Source organism: Emydura macquarii, unplaced genomic scaffold (assembly GCF_026122565.2).
Source record: "Emydura macquarii macquarii isolate MOO-44397 ecotype Brisbane River unplaced genomic scaffold, CSIRO-AGI_Emac_v2 contig_3450, whole genome shotgun sequence".
Classification (NCBI taxonomy): Eukaryota; Metazoa; Chordata; order Testudines; family Chelidae; genus Emydura; species Emydura macquarii.
The window spans coordinates 265,923-285,268 of NW_027133587.1; the positions used below are offsets into that span (position 1 = coordinate 265,923).

General features: G+C 49.7%; 1 protein-coding gene across 1 annotated transcript in view; it reads right to left on the bottom strand.

The window, feature by feature from the left end:
- Positions 1-19,346, bottom strand: part of LOC137144317 (zinc finger protein 345-like) — a 33,958-nt gene that overhangs the window by 7,606 nt on the left and 7,006 nt on the right. Inside the window, exons 2-4 of the mRNA XM_067534535.1 lie at positions 17,427-17,553; positions 11,709-11,852; positions 10,032-11,377 (exon numbers count right to left, since the gene is read on the bottom strand). Of these exons, the coding sequence (XP_067390636.1) occupies positions 10,032-11,377; positions 11,709-11,852; positions 17,427-17,460 (1,524 nt within the window). The 5' untranslated portion in view covers positions 17,461-17,553. The remainder of the gene's footprint in view (positions 1-10,031; positions 11,378-11,708; positions 11,853-17,426; positions 17,554-19,346) is intronic.

A 19,346-nucleotide genomic window follows, 5' to 3' on the forward strand; every position in this document is an offset into this window, starting at 1 on the left:
GCTTTAATGAAGATCATTTCCCTGCACTTTCACTGGGGGAACAGCAATTGTTCAGCCCCAGCTTCCAGAACCCAGCTTCTTGTTAATTTATTCTAAGTATCCCGTAATACCTGCCATCAGCTAAGGCGAGCTTTGGCTTAAGTAGATAGGAAAATGGTTAGCATCAGGGCCTTTAATTGTTTCCTTATAGCAACAGAAAGGGAGTAACCCTCAGAAACCTATATTTTCTGGTATAGGCCTAGGAGGTGTCTTCACACCCTTTCGTACCTGGAAAGCATGTGCCCGGAAAAAAAAATAAAGGCGCATCACGACCTCAAGTGCTTGGGTGGGTTCAGACCAAAGAGAAGGGGGACACCGTGGGACCAGAAAAATCAAGATTAAAAGCTAATTGGTTAATTCTAGTTTCAAATGGCTTAGGTGGTACTTGTACTGGCAAAGTAGGAGGGTGTAAAAAGAGAGTTTTAGGGATGTAACTGTGAGGTGCACTCCTTCTCCGCAAGGTGAATGTAACGGCGCAGCTCAGGATGGCTCTTCAGACACTTGTATCATACAGAACCTTTTCTCTATACCATAATAATAAGCCTGACTGACATTGGTTATGTGGCCTCTTGAGTATATTTCATATCTTCCAAAGTGTGGTCAAGCAATCAACTACACAATTTATCAACACACCCTTGAAAGCTCAACCCAGACATCCAGAACCCACAGAGCAGTGGTTCTCACCCCGTGCGCCGCTCGTGCTTCACGTGACCTCCTCCAGTAGTGTGTGTACATATTGTGTGGATGTGGCCTGCCTAACACATGGAGAGCTGCATAGGCGGCCCACAATCGTAGATAGGTTGAGAACCACCGACAGGGAGAGATATTGAGCAACCCACAAACTGCTGGTGACAGTGAAACCATCTTGCATCAATGAATACAGAACTCCCGCCCTGCCCTGCCACAAAAATACCCCCCAAAACCCCGAACTTCCTGCAGTTTGGAAGAGAGGAAAGTGGAACAAATCAGGAGGAATTTATATGGATACTTAATATGTAAAGTGATCAACTCAGAATGGAGTTCCTAGCACTGAGCCGTCATTAGAAAGGGACACAGTTTGCAAAGATTTTCTATCACTATAAAAAGTTTGCAAGGTGACAGAGATGTAAGGAGATTTTATTGCTAATCAAAGATGGGGAAAATCTCGAGGGATATTAAATCAGTAATAGATAACGAGAGAAAAAGGAGGTAAAATTTTAGGGTGTTTTATATCGGTTGGTGGGAATTGGGAAGAAAAGAGGCCATGCTAAATATTGGATTAAAAAAGCCACCAATATCTGGGGGGATTGTGGATGATATGCAATAAGCAGAGGGAAACAGGGGACAGTCTGAGTGGATTGTATAGGGATGAGCAATAACTAGAAAGAAAGTGAGGGTTTCGCAGCTGCCCTGCCATTCACACGGGCAGCAGGAAGCGCTGGGGAAGAGAAGGGTCATGAAGTCCAAGGTTTCCTTTGCAGTTGGGGTGGGCAGTCTAGATTGGGCAACCTGAGCCTGGTCCATCTACACAGGGAAGAGGTGCTCAAACTGTGGGGTGCGCCCCCCCAGGTGGGTTGTGAAGGAACGTTCGGGGGTGGCACAGCTGGGTCTGGGGCCAGTCTCCCATGGGGCTGGGGAGGGAACAGTACCCAGCCATGCTCCAGTCCTGGCTATAGCCCCAGCTTTGCCTTGGCACCTGGCCCCGTCTTGGACCCCGGTCACAACGCCTGGCCCCAGTCTTGCTGCCTGGCCCCACTGCCTCAGCCCTGGCCACCGGGACCTATCAACTGTGGCCCCGCTCCCCGCCACTTCCCCGACTGGAGTCCCACTCCCCGCCCCAGCTGGGGGCAGAGCAGAGGGGGGTGCGGACAGTGGTAAGGTGGGGTGCAGGGTAAAAAAATTGGGGATCACTAATCCAGGGGAAACGTGTTCCTCCTTTCCCCTCTCCTGCACCTTCCATGCCCTGGTCCTGGCAGAGAACGGGCACCCCGCAAAGCAGCCATGGTTCAGGGCTCTGCCACGCTGCACCCAGCTTCGCCCGTCCCATGGAGCGACTGCAACAATTTCCCACCTCCACGAGACCAACATCACTGCGCACCCAAGGGATGGGGAACCGCGGCCCATCCTCGTCCATTCGGAAATGCAGTAAAACCGGCAGAGAGCAGAGAAAAGGGTGGGTGGCTTGAGAGGACAGGCGGGGGACACACGTTGGCTTTTAGATCAACACGCTTTAAGTGGGGGAGAAACATGGACAAAAGGGGGGGGCAATTTGATCAATATCTGAGAGAGAAGCAGAGAGATCTGCGGGGACTTCAAAGTCCCTTCCTGCCCCGAGTTTTCTGCCTGCACAGACAGTAAAACACGCTGCAATCCACACTAGTCCCCCCTCTCCCCCATCGCTAACTGAATTCCCCACCCCTCTGCTTCCTGCCACCGCCTCCAGAAGGGGGGGAGCCCCCTTGCGGCCTGATCTCTTCCCTCTCCTGAACCCCTCCCCCGTTTTGGGCCCCGAGCCAGATCCGGATCAGGGCCGGAGGAGAGGCAGCGTGAGCGCAGCTGCTGCATCTCCCCTCCAGGCCCTTCCCTTCAAGGGGAGTCCCAGCAAAGGAGCAGGGGCCGGGGGCTGCCGGATGGGAGAATCCCGGGACTGCCGGATGGGAGGATCCCGGGACCCCCGGAGCAGAGTCAGAGTCACTTCGCCGCCCTTTGCCGAGGACTCTCTCCCTTACCTGCAGCCTCCGGCCGGGGGGGGGGCAGGGCCCGGGGCTGCCCTGGGGGGCGGGTCGCAGCTGGAGAAAGTTCCCACGGTAGCTGGGGGGGCAGGAGATTCAGGGAAGGTCTCCCCCCGGCACAGACTCTGCCGGGCAAGCAGCAGCTGCAGCCGGCCCAGATCACACCGAGGAAGCAGCAGCAGCTTCTTGCATTTCATAGCCCCCCCTCCATCCTCCCTCGCCTGCACCCAGCGTCTGAGCTGGGGCCTTTGTTCTGTCCGTCCGTCCGTCCCGCTCCAATTCCTGCCCCTCCCCAGCCCAGCCCTGCTCCGCTCCCTGTTTGTCTGCAAGCCCCAGAGCTGCTGTGCGCACACGTCACATACACACACACCAGCCGAACACGCACACACACACACAGAGCAGCTGATTCAGCTACAGGAGAACAACACACACACACACACACACACACAGAGACACACACCAGCCGAACACGCGCACACACACACAGAGCAGCTGATTCAGCTACAGGAGAACAACACACACACACACACACACACCAGATGATCACGCGCACACACACACAGCAGATGATCCACCACCCACTCACACTCACACATATACACACACACACAGCAGCCGATCCAGTTACAGGAGAACACCCCCACACACACCCTGGGAACAAGACAGGGATCAATTCCCCCAGCCAGAGAGGGAAGGGGCCAGACAGGGAAGGAGAGAGGAACATGGGACCAGGCCTGCAGGGGAAAATAACTGGGGAGAAAGGGTCTGGTTTCCCATATCGGCCCCACTCCATTGGTTCCATCTTCCCTGGGCTGATCCCTCCAATGCGGTGGGCATGTGTCTCTGGTGCAGAGACCCTTGCGGATCCCCCTCTCTCTGCCAAGGGGACTGGCGCTGGTGCTTCCTTTGTGCCAGGCACCTGCCCCGCTGAGTAACCGCATTAAATTCATCAGTGCGCTTTGCCCCTGCTCCTTTCAGAGGGGCCCGTCTAGAATGAGTTTCTCTGCCGGAGGGCACAGAGACGGCATCATTTCTCCACGTGGGGAGATGGGAAACCCTCATGCTCATGCCCACCATTAAAAGAATAAGTAACGAGGCCACTGTTATATTATGACATTATCCCACTGACACCAGCCTGGCCCCTCTGCTGAGGGAGGGGTGGTCTGGGCTTTGCACGTTGGCTTCCCGCTGGAGGAGAAATAGCGAACAGAGTCTAGGTGAATTCTAAGTGCAATTTGCGTTATTCAAAGACACCCATCTTGGACCAGAGGCAACCAGCACAGGGGAAACCTCCCTCCTCCAAAAATCTCAGCACACACCAATGCCTGGTTCCCAGGGAAGTTGCTTTGCACCACAAATTGCCCCTGAATTCAGAGAATAAAGCGGCACAGTCTCTGCCTCTGCCATAACTCTCCAAGGACAACGGAATCATTCAACTCGCACAGACGCGTGTGTCTTCCAAAGACTGACCATTAGCTCGCCTGCTAAGAAAAGCCAGCTGTCAGCCTGTGAAGCAAGCAGGGTCACCTGGTGCCTCCTGCCATAACCACAATTCCTGGTGGAAAGGAGCCAGGAGCTCTTGAGTGAAAGGGGAGTGGAGTCCCCAGAGCCTCTTCAGGCTGGGGATGCCCTGCTGAGGGTGTGGAGCATGTTGTTAGTGAGGGGCAAGGAGGCTAAGTGAGAGTCGGTTCTTATGATTTCTCAGGGCTCTGTACTGCTCTTGGATGACCCTCCGACCCCAATGGGATGGGGCCTTCTCCAGCATTGCCAATTCTCATGCCTCTGTCATGCGTCTCATGGTAACTATTGTTCCCCCTAAAGCCCCAGCTCCTGGAGTCCAGTGGCTAGATGATTATTTCAGCCTTCATTCTCAAAGAAAAAGCCAGCGTCCTGACCTGGTGGCTGGGGAGCCGGCTTCAAACTAGGAGCCCAGCGCACCCTGAAGCAGAAGGCCAATAAAAAGAAGGTCAAATCGACTATTTTGATGTAATCTCACGCTGTGAAAGCTCGCAATGTTTGAACATTTGGGGTTGGCAGTACTGCTTCTTCCAAAGCTCCTTGCTAAATGAGGCATTCGATACGGGCTCTGGAAGTGTCCTGTCCCTTCCCTCTGCTCCCCGGCACAGGAGAGTGATGGAGAATCTGAAGTCCAGTGAGTTCAGGGAGAGGATTTTCCCTCCTCTGTGGCCCTGACTTGAAGTGAGACTCCTCAGTGAGAGCAAGGGTGGAGAAGCTCTCTACTGTCCAGCCCGTGGTGTCAGGGATCCTGGCATGACCCCAGGGGGACCCCTGGGCTGAGTTGCCATTTGCCACCCAGAGACAGAACGTTTACCCCAGTGGGATGCACACCTGGCCGAGTGGGGCTGGGTTGGGGAGACAGAGGGAGAGGGGAAATCCCACAAATTGGCCCCGATCCAGCTCTCACGTTTCATGTGCTGAGAGTCTGGGGAAAGCAGAGCTGGACCTGGCACCAGGGGCCAATCTCAGAGACCTCGGGTGTGTTCACCCCCAACCCTGCCACCCAGAAAGACCAGAGCCGGTGACTCTGGCGAGGGAAGGCTGCCCTGGCCTGGGACGGGGAAATCGCTGTGCCCACCTTGGGGTCATGAAGGAATGAAGAAGCACTGGGGGCTAATATTCCTTATCCCACGCTCCAGGTGCAGGCACTGATTCATTGCAGTTTAAGAGTGTCGCAGACTGGGTGAGTTATAGGGTGTAACAGCCCCACTTGGGGGGGGGGATCAGTTCTCCCTCTGCTCTCTGAAGGGAGGGCAATGCAGCCCCCCACACACGAGGCCCGTCTCCCCATTACTGAGCCGCTAACCCCCTCAGTTTGGCCAGGTCTCCGGAGCTGTCGGAAATCTCCCAACTCAGGTCAGACTCAGAGGGGAAGGGGTAAGGGACCTCAGGAGGTATCTAATCCACCCCCTGCTCAAAGCAGGACCAATCCTGACTACATCATCCCAGCCAGGGCTTTGTCAAGTCGGGCCTTACCTTGAAGATGGAGATTCCACCACCTCCCCAGGTAACCCATCCCAGTGCTTCACCACACTCCTAGGGAAAATGTTTTTCCTAATATCCAGCACTGATGAGACCACATCTGGAGTATTGTGTCCAGTTTTGGGCCCCCCACTACAGGAAGGATGTGGACAAATTGGAGAGAGTCCAGCAGAGGGCAACAAAAATGATGAGGGGGCTGGAGCACAAGACTTATGAGGAGAGGCTGAGGGAACTGGGCTTGTTACTGATTTGTCCAGAGAACTGAGGGGAGGCACTGTGTGTGTAGGGGCTGTAGGCTGGGCACCTAGAGGGGTGTAGGGTCCTGGGCTATAGGATGGGCTTTGGGTGTGTGTCTAGGGTGGGTGGGGCTCTTTTAGGGTGCAGAGGGGAGGGGACAGGGCGTGGATGGGTTGGCGGAGGCCTGTGGGCAACGTAGGGTTGCCACCTGACCAGTTTTCACCTGGACAGTCTGTGTCCAGGTGCTATTTGACGAGCCCTGCTGTTCATTTTTTTAATCTAGGGGTGGAGCCTCAGGGAAAGAGGCAGGGCAGAGGGCGGGTCCTCAGAGGTCTGGTTACCAGCCATTAGAAAGGTGGCCAGCCTGGGTGCAAGGGACACGGGATTTTCTGGGCAGGGTGGGGGCCAAGTAAGTATGAAGGAAACTGGGCTTCTCATAGGGATGGGGCTACACAGAGGGTGGGTGTGAGGTGGGGGTGGTAATGGGGCTATACAGAGGGCTGGGCTCTGGTGAGTGTGACCTGGGGGTCTATGGGGTGTGATTTGGGGGTAGTATGGAGGGCTGGGTGCTGGTGGGTAGTAATGGGGGTGCATGAAGTGGATGTTTTAGTGTGGGGCGGTGTGATTGGGTGGCTTGGGAGCATGTTTCAGGGGTCTAGGTGGTGAGTTTTGCAGTATGGGGAGTCGGACACCAGTTGCCTCAGCCCAGCCTGGCTTGTCCCCTCTGCTGCTGCCCTGTTCTCCCCCGGGGGGCAGCATGTCCTCAGCAGTGGGGGGTTGGGAGGGAGCATGGTGCTTCTCCCAAGTTGTGTGGGGTGTGCTCAAGGCATGGCCTTTTCTCGCCGCACTGAGCCTTTTAACCCTGGCGCAAGTGGCTCCGGCCACTGCTGGGGACTGAAGCGGCCAGCCGAGCCAGGCCTGGCTCTGACGCCCCATCCCCTGCTCTCCTAGGTAAGAACACGTCCAAGGCCCGGGAAGGCAAAGCAGAGGAGGCAGTCCCAGCATATATGTGGAGGAGGGGTCCTGGCCGCTGTTCAACATCTTTATTAATGATCTGGAGGATGGGGTAGAGCACCCTCAGCAATGACTTGTATTTACATTGCAACTTCAACAAGGACAATTTTTGCTGCACAGCTATAGACTGAAATGCTGTTTTGGTGCTTTATTGCAGTGCTTTGTTCACTTTGTGCTTTTTGTGTGTGTCTTTGTAGTAACCAGCAGCTTAGTTAAGAGTCTGCAGAAGAGAAGAGTGAGAATGGCCTTTAACTTTTGTTACTTTGACAGAACAAACACGGTCTCAAGTTGCAGGGCGGGAGGTCTCATGGAGATGCACAACAACCACTTTATTGCAGTGCTTTGTTCACTTTGTGCTTTTTGTGTGTGTCTTTGTAGTAACCAGCAGCTTAGTTAAGAGCAGAATGGCTTTTGTTACTTTAGCAAACACTGGGGCTCATGGAGATGCACAACCCCAAAAGCAGCCTTAAACATGTTTTGAATTTTCAGATTGTGTGTATTTGATTTGATTGGAATGAAAACATGGGCCCCATCCCCATCAGGGAACAGAAGGTGTACTTTGTTTTGGTCGGTTGTTGTTTATTTTACGTTTAATAGTAGTGTGTGTGTGTGTGTTTCATTTTCTTTGTGTGTGCAAATTCTAATCTCAAAATATAATAGGGCACATTCTCCAATTTAAAGTAAATAGCTATTATTATATAACCAGTAATTTTTCCCAGAAGTTTGCATTTTTTATTATTCTTAGTAGTGGTGGAATTACTTTATTTATTTATTGCTCAGGTATTTTTTCCTTATTGCCTTTCTGTGAATAAATGTTGCACCAGTGAGCTGGGATCTGTCTGTATATATGTATTTTTATTCTCCTTTTGAGGATAACATGGATAAAACACGTTTAACTGTGCAGTTAAAAAAAATAAGTGTACCCAAAAGATGTATAGCAAAGGGCCTCCCCAGTTGTTTTCTAGCTCACCCTCACCCCTCTGAAAGAGGCTGGTGCCGCCCCTGCCAGCTGGTCCTAGCCCCCCAGGGCAGCCCCAGACTCTGACATCAGTTCCTGAGCAGCCTCCAGGTAATTGAGAGACCTCAGGGAAAGTGCTGGGGACAGGCATGAAAATGATTCTGTACAATCACACTCAACCCCGTCCTCTGCCCTCATTTCCCCTCTTGTTAACAAAGGCAGGAGCTGATCCAGCCAGGAGAGAGCAAACAAATTCTACTCTCCCAGCTGGAGGGGGAGGGATATGGGGCAGGAGAACAGAGTGATGGGGAAAGAGGGAGAGAGATTCCTAGAACTGGAACCTGGCCACTTGTGGTAGCATCTCTGGGCAGATTCCCTTTCCAGTGAACAAGATGAGGAGCAGTCAGAGGAAAAGCCAGTTCCCATCTCTCCTATTCCCCCTGCTGGGCTGTGAGCTGCCCTGGGGACCAGCGCTGGGGGAATTCCCCAAAATGACTCCTTTGGTTCAGCTCTTTTCTCCCATTCGGTTCAGAGGCTGTATTACGGGGGGGGGGGGAGTTTAAATATCTCCGTAGGTTTAGTCCTGGTGGGAGCGTCTGGGGCTGTGCGGTAAAATGTGATCAAGCATGGCAGAATCTACAAGGTTTATCTCCAGGGAGAGACCCTGGGGGAACTGTGATGTGAAGTTAACTAAAGCCTCTTCTGAATTCCTCCCAGTTCTCCTTTTCACCCTCCCAGGCTGCAGCTTCATGTCCAGGGTTTGCTCCAGCTCATCCCATGTTCACTAATTCTTTCAGGGGAGTGGATTTTTTACACCCCTGAGAGATGTAGCTATGTCAATATAGCTTTTTAGTGTAGACCAGCCCCTAGATGGCTTTCTGACCTGAAAAGCAATGGACTTCAGCCTTTTCCTTGATATTTATGATGAACAATTCTAGTTTACCTGTTTTATGGTGCCTCCCCTCAGTTCTCTGGGCAAATCAGGAGTGAATTACACCTTGGATACAGATAATGTGGCCCAATCAAATTGAAATGAGGCAGACTTCGAGTTAATGTCAGCAGTTTGACCCCAGCAGCTTTCTTCAAATATCTGTTATTGGAAACCACATTCATTGTGCATGTGGGAACCCAAAGATCTCAAAAATGAAAGAAAAAGAAAAGGCTAGTTTTCAGTAAGTTTCCATAGCCTGGCCTGAGGGTAAAATGGCCATGTTCTACCAGCTGGCCTCCTCAAAAGGAAAAGAGGTGTCAGCACCTGTAAAAATAACTGGTAGTAAAAATATGTAACGCCATGCATCCACCACCGTTCTAAAAAATAAAAGGAGACGTCCTATGACAGATGTTATGTCTTTCCTTTGCAAATAAGAGAAGTGGGAAACTCAGTGGCCCCCACAGTCTAACGGGGTAAAAGATTACACAACTTGTCTCCTCAAGTAGTTTTCCTTTTAATAGAAATTGACTTTGAAGCTAAACAAAATAAGTTCCATTTGAAATACAAAAAATTACAATCTATACTGGGCCCATATTCTCTAATACACTATTTCTCACACACATATTCCCCCACCCCAACCTTTGGAGTGAGGTTTTCTATCGGAAATCCTTATGCTACAGGGGTAAATTACATGAAATCAACTTCTCAGGATTAACCATCATTTTCTGTTCTACTAACAAAACAAAATACAACTCCATTTTCAAAATATAATTGCTCCAGCGACCTCACAGGCTGACCACAACCCCAGCAGCCCTGAGCCGCTACTCCAAGGGCTGACCATCGGCTGCTGATCTGTCCCTGTGCCACTGCTCCTAGGCAAGGACTAACAGCTGCTCCATCCCCACCGCTGCAGCAGGATGAGTCAGCCGAAGAAATCACAGAGATCCGATAAAGATACGGAATTTATGACTTCCATGACAGAATCAGGTACTACACTATTAAAGAAAAAAATGTGTTGATAGCTCTAGAGGTTTTTGCAGTGCTGAACTCCTTTCCAGATTCTCTGATAGATGAGGCCCGAGCTCTGAATGAAACTTTTCCCACACACTCAGCATTCTGAGGGTCACTCCATCGTGTGAACTCTCTGATGTATAGTAAGTTGTGAGCTCTGAGTGAAGCTTTTTCCACACTCACAACACTGATAGGGCCTCTCCCCTTTGTGGATTCGCTGATGTGCAATAAGGTTGGAGCTCTGACTGAAACTTTTCCCGCACTCGCAGCATTCGTAGGGTTTCTCGCCTGTGTGGATTCTCTGATGCGTAATAAGGGCAGAGCTGTCAGTGAAACTTTTCCCGCATTCACAGCATTCATAGGGCCTCTCCCCTTTGTGGATTCTTTCATGTGCAATAAGGTTTGAGCTCCGAGTGAAGCTTTTCCCACAATCACAGCATACGTAGGGTTTCTCACCTGCATGGATTCTCTGATGTGCAATAAGGTTTGAGCTCTGAGTGAAGCTTTTCCCGCACTCACTGCATTCATAGGGCCTCTCTCCTGTATGGATCCTCTGGTGCGTGGTAAGGTCTGAACTCCGAGTGAAGCTTTTCCCGCACTCACCGCATTCATAGGGCCTCTCTCCCGTGTGGATTCTCTGATGTTGAAGAAAGGCTGAGCTGTCACTGAAGTTTGTCCCGCACTCACAGCATTCATAGGGTCTCTCTCCCGTGTGGATCCTATGATGTGTAATAAGGGCTGAGCAGACAGAGAAGCTTTTCCCGCACTCACAGCATTCATAGGGCTTCTCACCTGTGTGGATTCTCTCATGTGTAATAAGGGCTGAGCTGGCAGTGAAGGTTTTCCCACACTCACAGCATTCATAGGGTTTCTCCCCTGTGTGGATTCTCTGATGTGTAGTAAGTTCTGAGCTGTGAGTGAATCTTTTCCCACACTCACAACACTCGTAGGGTTTCTCCCCTGTGTGCAGCCTCTGATGTACAACAAGGTTTGAGTTGTGAGTGAATCTTTTCCCACACTCACTGCATTCATAGGGTTTCTCGCCTGTGTGGATTCTCTGATGTCTGATGAGATTTGAGTTCTGAGTGAAGGTTTTCCCGCACTCACAGCATTCATAGGGTTTCTCACCTGTATGGATTCTCTTATGTTTCATAAGGGCTGAGCAGCAACTAAAGCTTTTCCCACACTCAGTGCATGTATTTTTTCTTTTCCCCTGAAGGATTTTCTTCTGGGCTGTGGTTTCATTTAGGTCCTTATGAGTTTCCTGACAGTAAATGGATTTACCCAATTTCTCCCCTGGCTGGTTTCCCTGCTCTCTCTCTGGTCTGTGCTGAATCTCATAGGCTTTTCCCTGCTCATGACTCATGGACATATTCACTTTTAGTTTTTGTGATGATGCTCCGTGTGGTTTCACTTGCTCAGCATCTTCCTGCTCAGAATTCTGCTCTTCATTGTCATGCAACTTTGCATCACCTGCTGTGATAGAGAGAGACTCCTCAAACAGGGATGGAAAAAGGAACCCAAGACCCAAATAAAAGCTGGAGAGATGTCAAATAAAAATCAGCAACTTAATTCCCACAAACTCTTCCCCCATAGGGGAGAGACGAGGGGATTAATTCTGCCTTTGCATCCCATCCAAATTCTCTGTGGGAAAGGATGGAGCTACTGCCAGGTGTCAGCTACAGAAGCTAGGAAGCCATGAACTATATATGCCCTGAGAATACAACACATGCTGGGGACAATCCTGAACTCAGATAGCTTGGAAGATCTTTGTAGGGTATCCCAGAAGTTTCCTTCAAGCACTTACGGGTTCTGAGTTGGTTTACTGTTTCCCCACCTGTGCAGGCACCTCTCAGGATCTGTCTTTCCCCTGAACCCTGGAGGTCTGGGACCCATGGCTCTTCCCCTTGTTCCATCTGGGAGATCACATCAGGTTTAGAAACTGGATACCCTGCTCAGATGAAAGAAAACAAATGAAATCAAGGAATTCATAAGATTTTGTCATTAAAAAAATACTCAATTTAACCCCAGTCCTTAGTAAATCAGTAAAATCCCAGGTCCACCTCCCCAGATCTCAAAGATGCAGTACGCACTGGTAATGAGGGATTCAACTACCCACATATCTGCTGGGAACACACAGAGACAGACACTGTGACAGTCTGTACCCCTATGTTCTCTTTTACAAAATTATTATATATTTTATACAAATTATGCCTTGTGAGGTATCATTTTTAAATCAATACGCTGAACATTATCATCCTGTTAAAATACGTGTAGCAACAGCAAGGCTATCATCTGGTGAAATGCCAATTATCTGGCAGGGGGAAGGTATGAACAAGATATTTACATTCCATCACGCGGATATCTTGAAGCTCATGTCTGACACAGCAGCCTGTCACCATGACTCAGCTGAAAATGGATGCAGATATTTCTAGCACAAAGGACTGAATTATAAAAAGAGGTGAAGAATATGCTGGAGATTCTCTCTCTTTTTCCTCTCTGCTCATGACAACAATTCCCGAAGAACTGAACTTGGGGGAGAGGCAGGGGAGGGTGTAGGATGGGAGTCCTGGCTAAAAGTAACCCAGCCAGTCACAACATATAATGAGAGAAAGACATTTGCTGTGAATCTGTTTTAGCCTGTTAGGTTAGAAGTTAGTTTGCCTTTTATCTTTTATTTCTTTTGTAACCAGTTCTGACCTGTATGCCTCATTACTTGCAGTCACTTGTAATCTTTTTTCTGTAATTAATAAACTTCTTTTATTGTTGTATCCAACCAGTGTTTTTGGATTAAAGTGGAGGAACTCCACTTGGGATAACAAGGCTGGTGCATGTCATTTGCCACTGATGAAATGATGGATTTCACATGAGCTTGTACTGTTCAGTAGTGTGGGGGACAGTGCAAGACGAACATTTCTGGGGGGAAATCTGGGAATAGAGAATTTGCTAGTGTTGTCATGACATGTAATTCATCAGTGGCTGACTAGTAGCACTCATTCAATACTGCGTAGCTGGGAGCGTACATGCTGGAGACTGTGTGTTAACTGACCAGCACTGGCTGTTCTCACAGTAAAGCAGTGTAAAAGGCACCCAGGTTGAAGAATGGAGGGGACACAGCTGTTCAACAGTTCAGACTGTACCTTGCGTAATGTCACAGGCACTCGTTATCAAAGAGGCTCCTAATATACAGAGAAGGTAAATCCATGTCCCACAAAGTGAAGACTCCAGTGAGAGGAAAAATCCCCCTGGAACTGCTTCTTGCTGAAAGAGAGGTCCAAAGACACTGAAGGAGTCCTAGGGAAGCTGGGAACAGTAAGCATGGACAGGTGGAATTCAGTGAAGTAAGGAAGAGGAAGGAGAGGGATATCACTGAATGCAGGATCTCAGCAGTATTAGATGTCAGGAAAGCACATATTGCATAATTAGCGAATCTAGCGAGTCAGCTGTAATGGGAGTTTGAAAATCCCTGGGTGGGGAGAACACTGGGACATTAGATGCTATAATTCAGGAACAACAGACTTTAATTCATCTGGGAAAGCAAAACGTGAAAAAGAAGAACCAGGCCATGTGACTTCAGGAATGATGAACTCCAAGAAGCAAGGAGCCAGCAGAGACGAGAGGTTGGGGCTACTGCAGCTGGGGATGGAGAAGCAAGAGTTGTAACCCCAGAATTTGACATTCCTGTGTGTACCCCAGAATTTGACAGTACTGCAGTCAGCCATCTTGGGTGTCCAGCCACCACTAAACATCACATAGCTAGGGATAAAGCAAGGTCGTGCAACTGCATGTGGGCAGTTTTGTTATCAGAATGGGAGGTTGGGACAGGGAGTTCTGGTTCCATGTAAACAAAAGGAATGTTTGGGACAGCCTTGGTTTTAGGTGCCTCTAATATGTACGTTTTATTGTTATGATTAGAAATGCTTTGCTCATAAAGAGAATAATGAATTATTCGCTGTTGTTAGGAAAACTGTTAGCCTATTAGAGGCTAGTTTGAGTTATGTGTTTGTTCAGATAAAATGTATTTAAAAATTATTTAGAAAGAGTGCTTGGGAGTAGTCCGGGGAAGCTTTCTTTCAGGCAAGGGTTTGACATTAGCGGATCCTGGGCAGGGATTCTGTTTTAACAGACTGGGATCGCCCACAATTCCAGATCCACAAAACCTTCTCTCCCCTCATTCCCACTGACCCCACTTCTCCTATTTCCCAGGAATCTCTTAGTCCAATTTCTCCAACCCCCCTGTTGCAGTGTGGGAGCTGCTCTATAATATTGATCTAGGCTATATATGTTGATGGGTTATTGGGAATTTACTGTACGAATAATTTGGGTTAGTTTACAGGAGGGCTCAGTGAGGAAAACGAGCCGGAAGGGAAGAAGAATGAGTCAAGATGAGTCACCACTTGGTAAACACTTTAAGGCTGTAAATCCTGGAACTATTAGCTTGGAATATTTTACCTTCTGGCTCCAGTCAGCTGCCAGAACTGGGTTAGATGAACAGGGGCAAGGCCTGCAACCCAAAAGATCAAAAGGACTGGAGTAGTTTTAAAAGGGATTGCTTTCAGGAGCGGGATGGCTGTTTAGGTAATTGTTTGGGAGAGAGATGGGAGGACTCTGCTGGGGCATGTGAGAAAGTTATCCCTGCCTAGCTGACCATCAAAGGACCAAAAGCTTTAGGTAAGACAGGCAGGCGTAAAGTCTGTCCTTTGTTTTCTTTTCCTTTTTTCCTACTGCAAAAGACGACTGGGGTTTAGAGGAGCCTGTTTTGTCACTGCGTGCCACTGATCCCAGACTGCCCAAGGTGTCTGCGCTCAGCCTAGCCTGCTGGGAAAGCGTGGTTGATACACAGGACTTTGTAGCCCTGGTTTAGTCTAGGAGCAGGATAATTGCAGAATTCCACTCTGGGAGAGGAAAAGGCACAAGGGCTGACACCTGAGGTGGGGTAGGAAGGCGCTGAGAGAGAGGAGGAAGGGGACAAGGTACAACTAGCCATCTCGCTCATTATGACACCCACTTCTCTTCTTCCCAATGTTCTCAGCCCTCCCCACCTTCTTGGGCCACAGGAACGCCTGCTCCTTGTGTTCTCATCTCCTCCCCCCCCCCCAGTGCCTGCAGCCTTCCACTCTAGAGGTTCCCCCAAATTTCCCACTGCCCAGCCATTTTCCATCTCACCTTCCCACTGTTCCAAATCTTCCTTGCTTCTGAATCCCATGAGCTCCTGCTTCCCTCTCTCCCATTATTAGCTCCCTCATTTCCTGGAGCAAACACTACCCAGCTCCAGCTTCCCCCGTCCACCACCCCTCCCAACTCCTTAATATCCTGAATCAATTCCTTCCCATTTCTTCCAGCCCTCCATCGCATCACAACTCCCTAGAGAACCTAGTCCATGGTACCTCTCCTTCCCACTGTCCCCACCAGTCCCAGCTCACAGGAACCCCAGACAACCCACCACCAGCCTACACCCTCCCTCCCACTGCTGGGACCACTTATTGTTATTTATTATTTTTATCACCGTAATGCTCATATCCCCAGTCACTCACAATCATCTCACTGCGCCGGACCTTGTACAGACATTGAAGAAAAAGACAATCCCTGTCCCACATTGCTGAATCTAGGAATAAGACAAGAGGCAGATGGAGGAAGTGTCCCAGTTTGTATGCTGAGCCAAATGCTAATGAAGAGATTGTGAAATCTTTGAGAGAGGAAATGTACACGAATAAACAGCAGGATCCTGTTTGTGAGTGAAGATAATGGAATATCAGGGTACATTTGGGTGTACAGAGGTACACCCATCTTCCGGCATGGAGGCAAGGTGATCATGTCATTTCCTCTCACAAAGAGAAGATCACAGCCAAACTTGGCTGTAAAATGCTGGAAGGACTTTGCACGAGCATGGCTGTATAACACATGCAAGGATCCAGCTCTGTAAGTTTAGGTTCTAGAAAGACTGTTCAGATTTTATTTGATGTGTAGCTATTTTTTCCCCCAAAATGTCTACTTGCTGCCACTTGAGTCTCTAGTCGTCATTAAATAAACTTTTATTTTCTCTCTGAACACACCTGAGTGCTGTGTGTTAAGCAGAGCAGTCAGTGATTAGAGGTGTAAGTGGGAAACTGGAATTGCTGTGAATCTGTCAGTACCGTGAGCATCTGGTGGAACTCTCCAGGAAAACAGACAGAGAGCTCAGTGGTTTGAGTGTGTCTATCGGTTATCTGCTGAGAATATTTTAAAGGGCAATAAAATCCACACCCAGACTCTGACATAATCTGATCTTTAAAGTTTTGCCAGGACAGTTCTGTTGTTTAGGGGTGTGAAAAATCACACACCCTCCGCCCACATCCCAATACAACATAGCTATGCTGGCGGAAGGTTGAGTGTAGACACAGTTATAGTCCATTACAAAAAATGTCCATAAACTACTTTACTGCAGATTCCAGGTTGCCCAGTGCGGTTCCCTGCCTTTCAGCATATGGACGGTGGCTAAACTTAAACCTCTGCAAACCAGAAAATGAAGAGTTAATGTACACGCCACCCCGGCAACGCAACCTTAACTATACTCCCAGCCCCAAACCTGCAGCTGGTAAGAGCCACTGGGAATGGTTCTGTCAGGTGGTGCAAAGGTTAATAAACCACCAGAGGAACTAGAGAATTCTCCCGCTGTTGACGTCTTCATGTCACGACTGGAGGCCTTTCTGGAAGATGATTTAGTCAAATGCAAGTTATTCAGCTCGGTGCAGCTGTAACTGGATGGAATTCTATAGCCTGTGTTAGACAGGAGATCAGACTAGAGGGCCTAATGGTCCCTTCTTAAAATCCATGAATCTATCATAGAGACGAGGAAGGACTAAGAACATGCCCTGGTTTGTGTTGTGTGCTACAGATCGGAAAAGCAGCATTTATCTGCATGCCATCCTTCTCTGTGCACTGTGTCTGCTGTGGCTGTCGCTGAATGGTGGCAGGACGAGTTGGCGCAGCATGGCAGAGCTGTGACCGTGGTATGAAGAGACGGGCGTGGGAACCCCGAGGGACTTAGCCTGCCCCATTTCAGTGCTCAGTATTGTAGGCTGTGTCAGTAAGGGTGCCCAAGGGTGAGTTCTTGCCATGGGGATTGTCAGCAGTCTGGTGGCATAAAGGCTAGTGGTCTCCAGGGCTAAGTGAAGGCAATGACTCAGAAGAAAATCTCAAGGTGAGGGTAAGGCACGGGTATCATTTTGCAACTCTGAGCTGGTTTATGTGGAGTAGGCTCAGTGTCTCAGTGAAGGCCAGGGGTAGGAAGCTTCTGTTCATTACGCTGGACCTAACCCTCAGTTTTACTGTAGCAAACAGGAGATATTTGACATTGTGCTAAACTGCTCCTGTGCTTTGGCCCCAAAGTGTTCCGTAGCAGGGGAGGGCAGGGTGCTAGTACATGTGTCACTGGCATGTTGGGATGATGCTGAAACAGGGCAGTGTAGAGGTTGCATTGTAGGGGTGATGTTTACGTTAATTTGTCATTTCCCCTTCCAATAACACAGGGGACGGGAATCCTCACCCAGAGAGGCCACATTCTCATAGTTCTCCTGCATGACGTCTCTGTAGAGGGCTCTCTGAGCGGGGTCCAGCAGAGCCCACTCTTCCTTGGCGAAATACACAGCCACCTCCTCAAAGGTCACCAGCCCCTGAAAGAGCAAGAATCCAAAACTCAGCACCTGCTGCTCCAGTCACCACCCCACTATTCATGGGGGAAAGGAGCTAATCAAATGGAAGTTCTGGGTGGCTCGCAGTCAACAGAGTCCCAGCCCTACACCACTCTGAGCATCCAGGAAACATCAGGGTGAGGGGACGAGGAGAGAGCCCCTTTCTCTCCCAACAGATCCATCACACGCCGACTAGCCAGAGACTGATACAGGAGAGGGAGCCCCTAGCAGGCTCCAGGAGAGCTCTCGGGTAGGAAGCCCAACACCCATTGTGAGAAGCTGGCTATGAGAGGAGGGGCGGCTCCTCTGAGCCTCATGGCTGGGTGCCCCCTTCATATCTCATAGCAGCCCCCAGTTAGTTGGGTCAGGCTCCAGAACTGGAAGTCGGGTCAGTTTTCCTAGCCACATCCGGGTGGATTGTTTCCTGTTCCACCAATTAGGGCATTTCCCCCTCCCAGCCTCCTGGGTCTCTTCCTAGAATCTAAGCTGCACATTCAACAAGTCCCGGCACGTTTGCCACACCCTGTCCTCTGCCCTTTCTCCACCCTGGGTATCTCCTGCCCCGCTCCAACCTCCAAACCAGGCTACCCAAAAAATGTCCCCACCTCCTGTGTATTTGCTGCCCCTCTCCCTCCAGCGGGAACCCACCAGCAACCCCCCAACAATGCCTAATTTAACTGGCTCCCCTGCAGCCATTTCTCTTCCCTGTCCCGTATGAGGATTGGATGAGCTGGCGTGAAAAACGGATGTGCTTCTGCAGCCTGCCAGGGCGACAAGGGCAGTTGGGGAGGTTTCAGAATAGGCTTTAGGTAATTTCACATTACAATTCCCACAGACTCTTTCCCTGCAGACATTCTAGATTCTGCCATGCTGGGAAAACGCTTGATCTCTTTATCACAGTGTAGACCTGGCCCCTCCTGTCAGGGCTAAGGCTACAGAGACATTTTAAGCCCCATCCCCCCTTCCCACAGTAACAAAGTCTCTAAACAGAAAGCTAGAAAAGAGCAGAATCAAAGGAGTTACTTTGGGGGATTCACTCTGACATTGACCCCAAGGGAGCACACACCCCAGCAAGGGGTATATGGAGTCAGGAACTGGCTTTTCCTCTCTCTCATCCTCAACATATTCACAGGAAAGTGATTCTGCCCAAAGCTGCTGCAATACATGTGTCTGGGCACATTAGAGATCTGGAAATCTCTCTCTTCACTTTTCTCTCATAGAATCATAGAATATTAGAGTTGGAAGGGACCTCAGGAGGTCATCTAGTCCAACCCCCTGCTCAAAGCAGGACTAACCTCTGCTATATCATCCCAACCAGGGCTTTGTCAAGCCGCAGCTTAAAAACCTCTAAGGATGGAGATTCCACCACCTCCCTAGGTAACCCATTCCAGTGCTTCACCACCCTCCTAGTAAAAAACTTTTTCCTAATGTCCAACCTAGACCTCCCTCCCTGCAACTTGAGACCGTTGCTCCTTGTTCTGTCATCTGCCACCACCGAGAACAGCCTAGCCCCATCCTCCCTAGAACCCCCTTTCAGGTAGTTAAAGGCCGCTATCAAATCCCCCCTCACTCTTCTCTTTTGCAGACTAAACAAGCCCAGTTCCCTCAGCCTCTCCTCATAAGTCCTGTGCTCCAGCCCCCTAATCATTTTTGTTGCCCTCCGCTGGACTCTCTCCAACTTGTCCACATCCTTTTTGTATTGGGGGGCCCAAAACTGGACACAATATTCTAAATGCGGCCTCACCAATGCCGAATAGAGGGGAATAATCACTTCC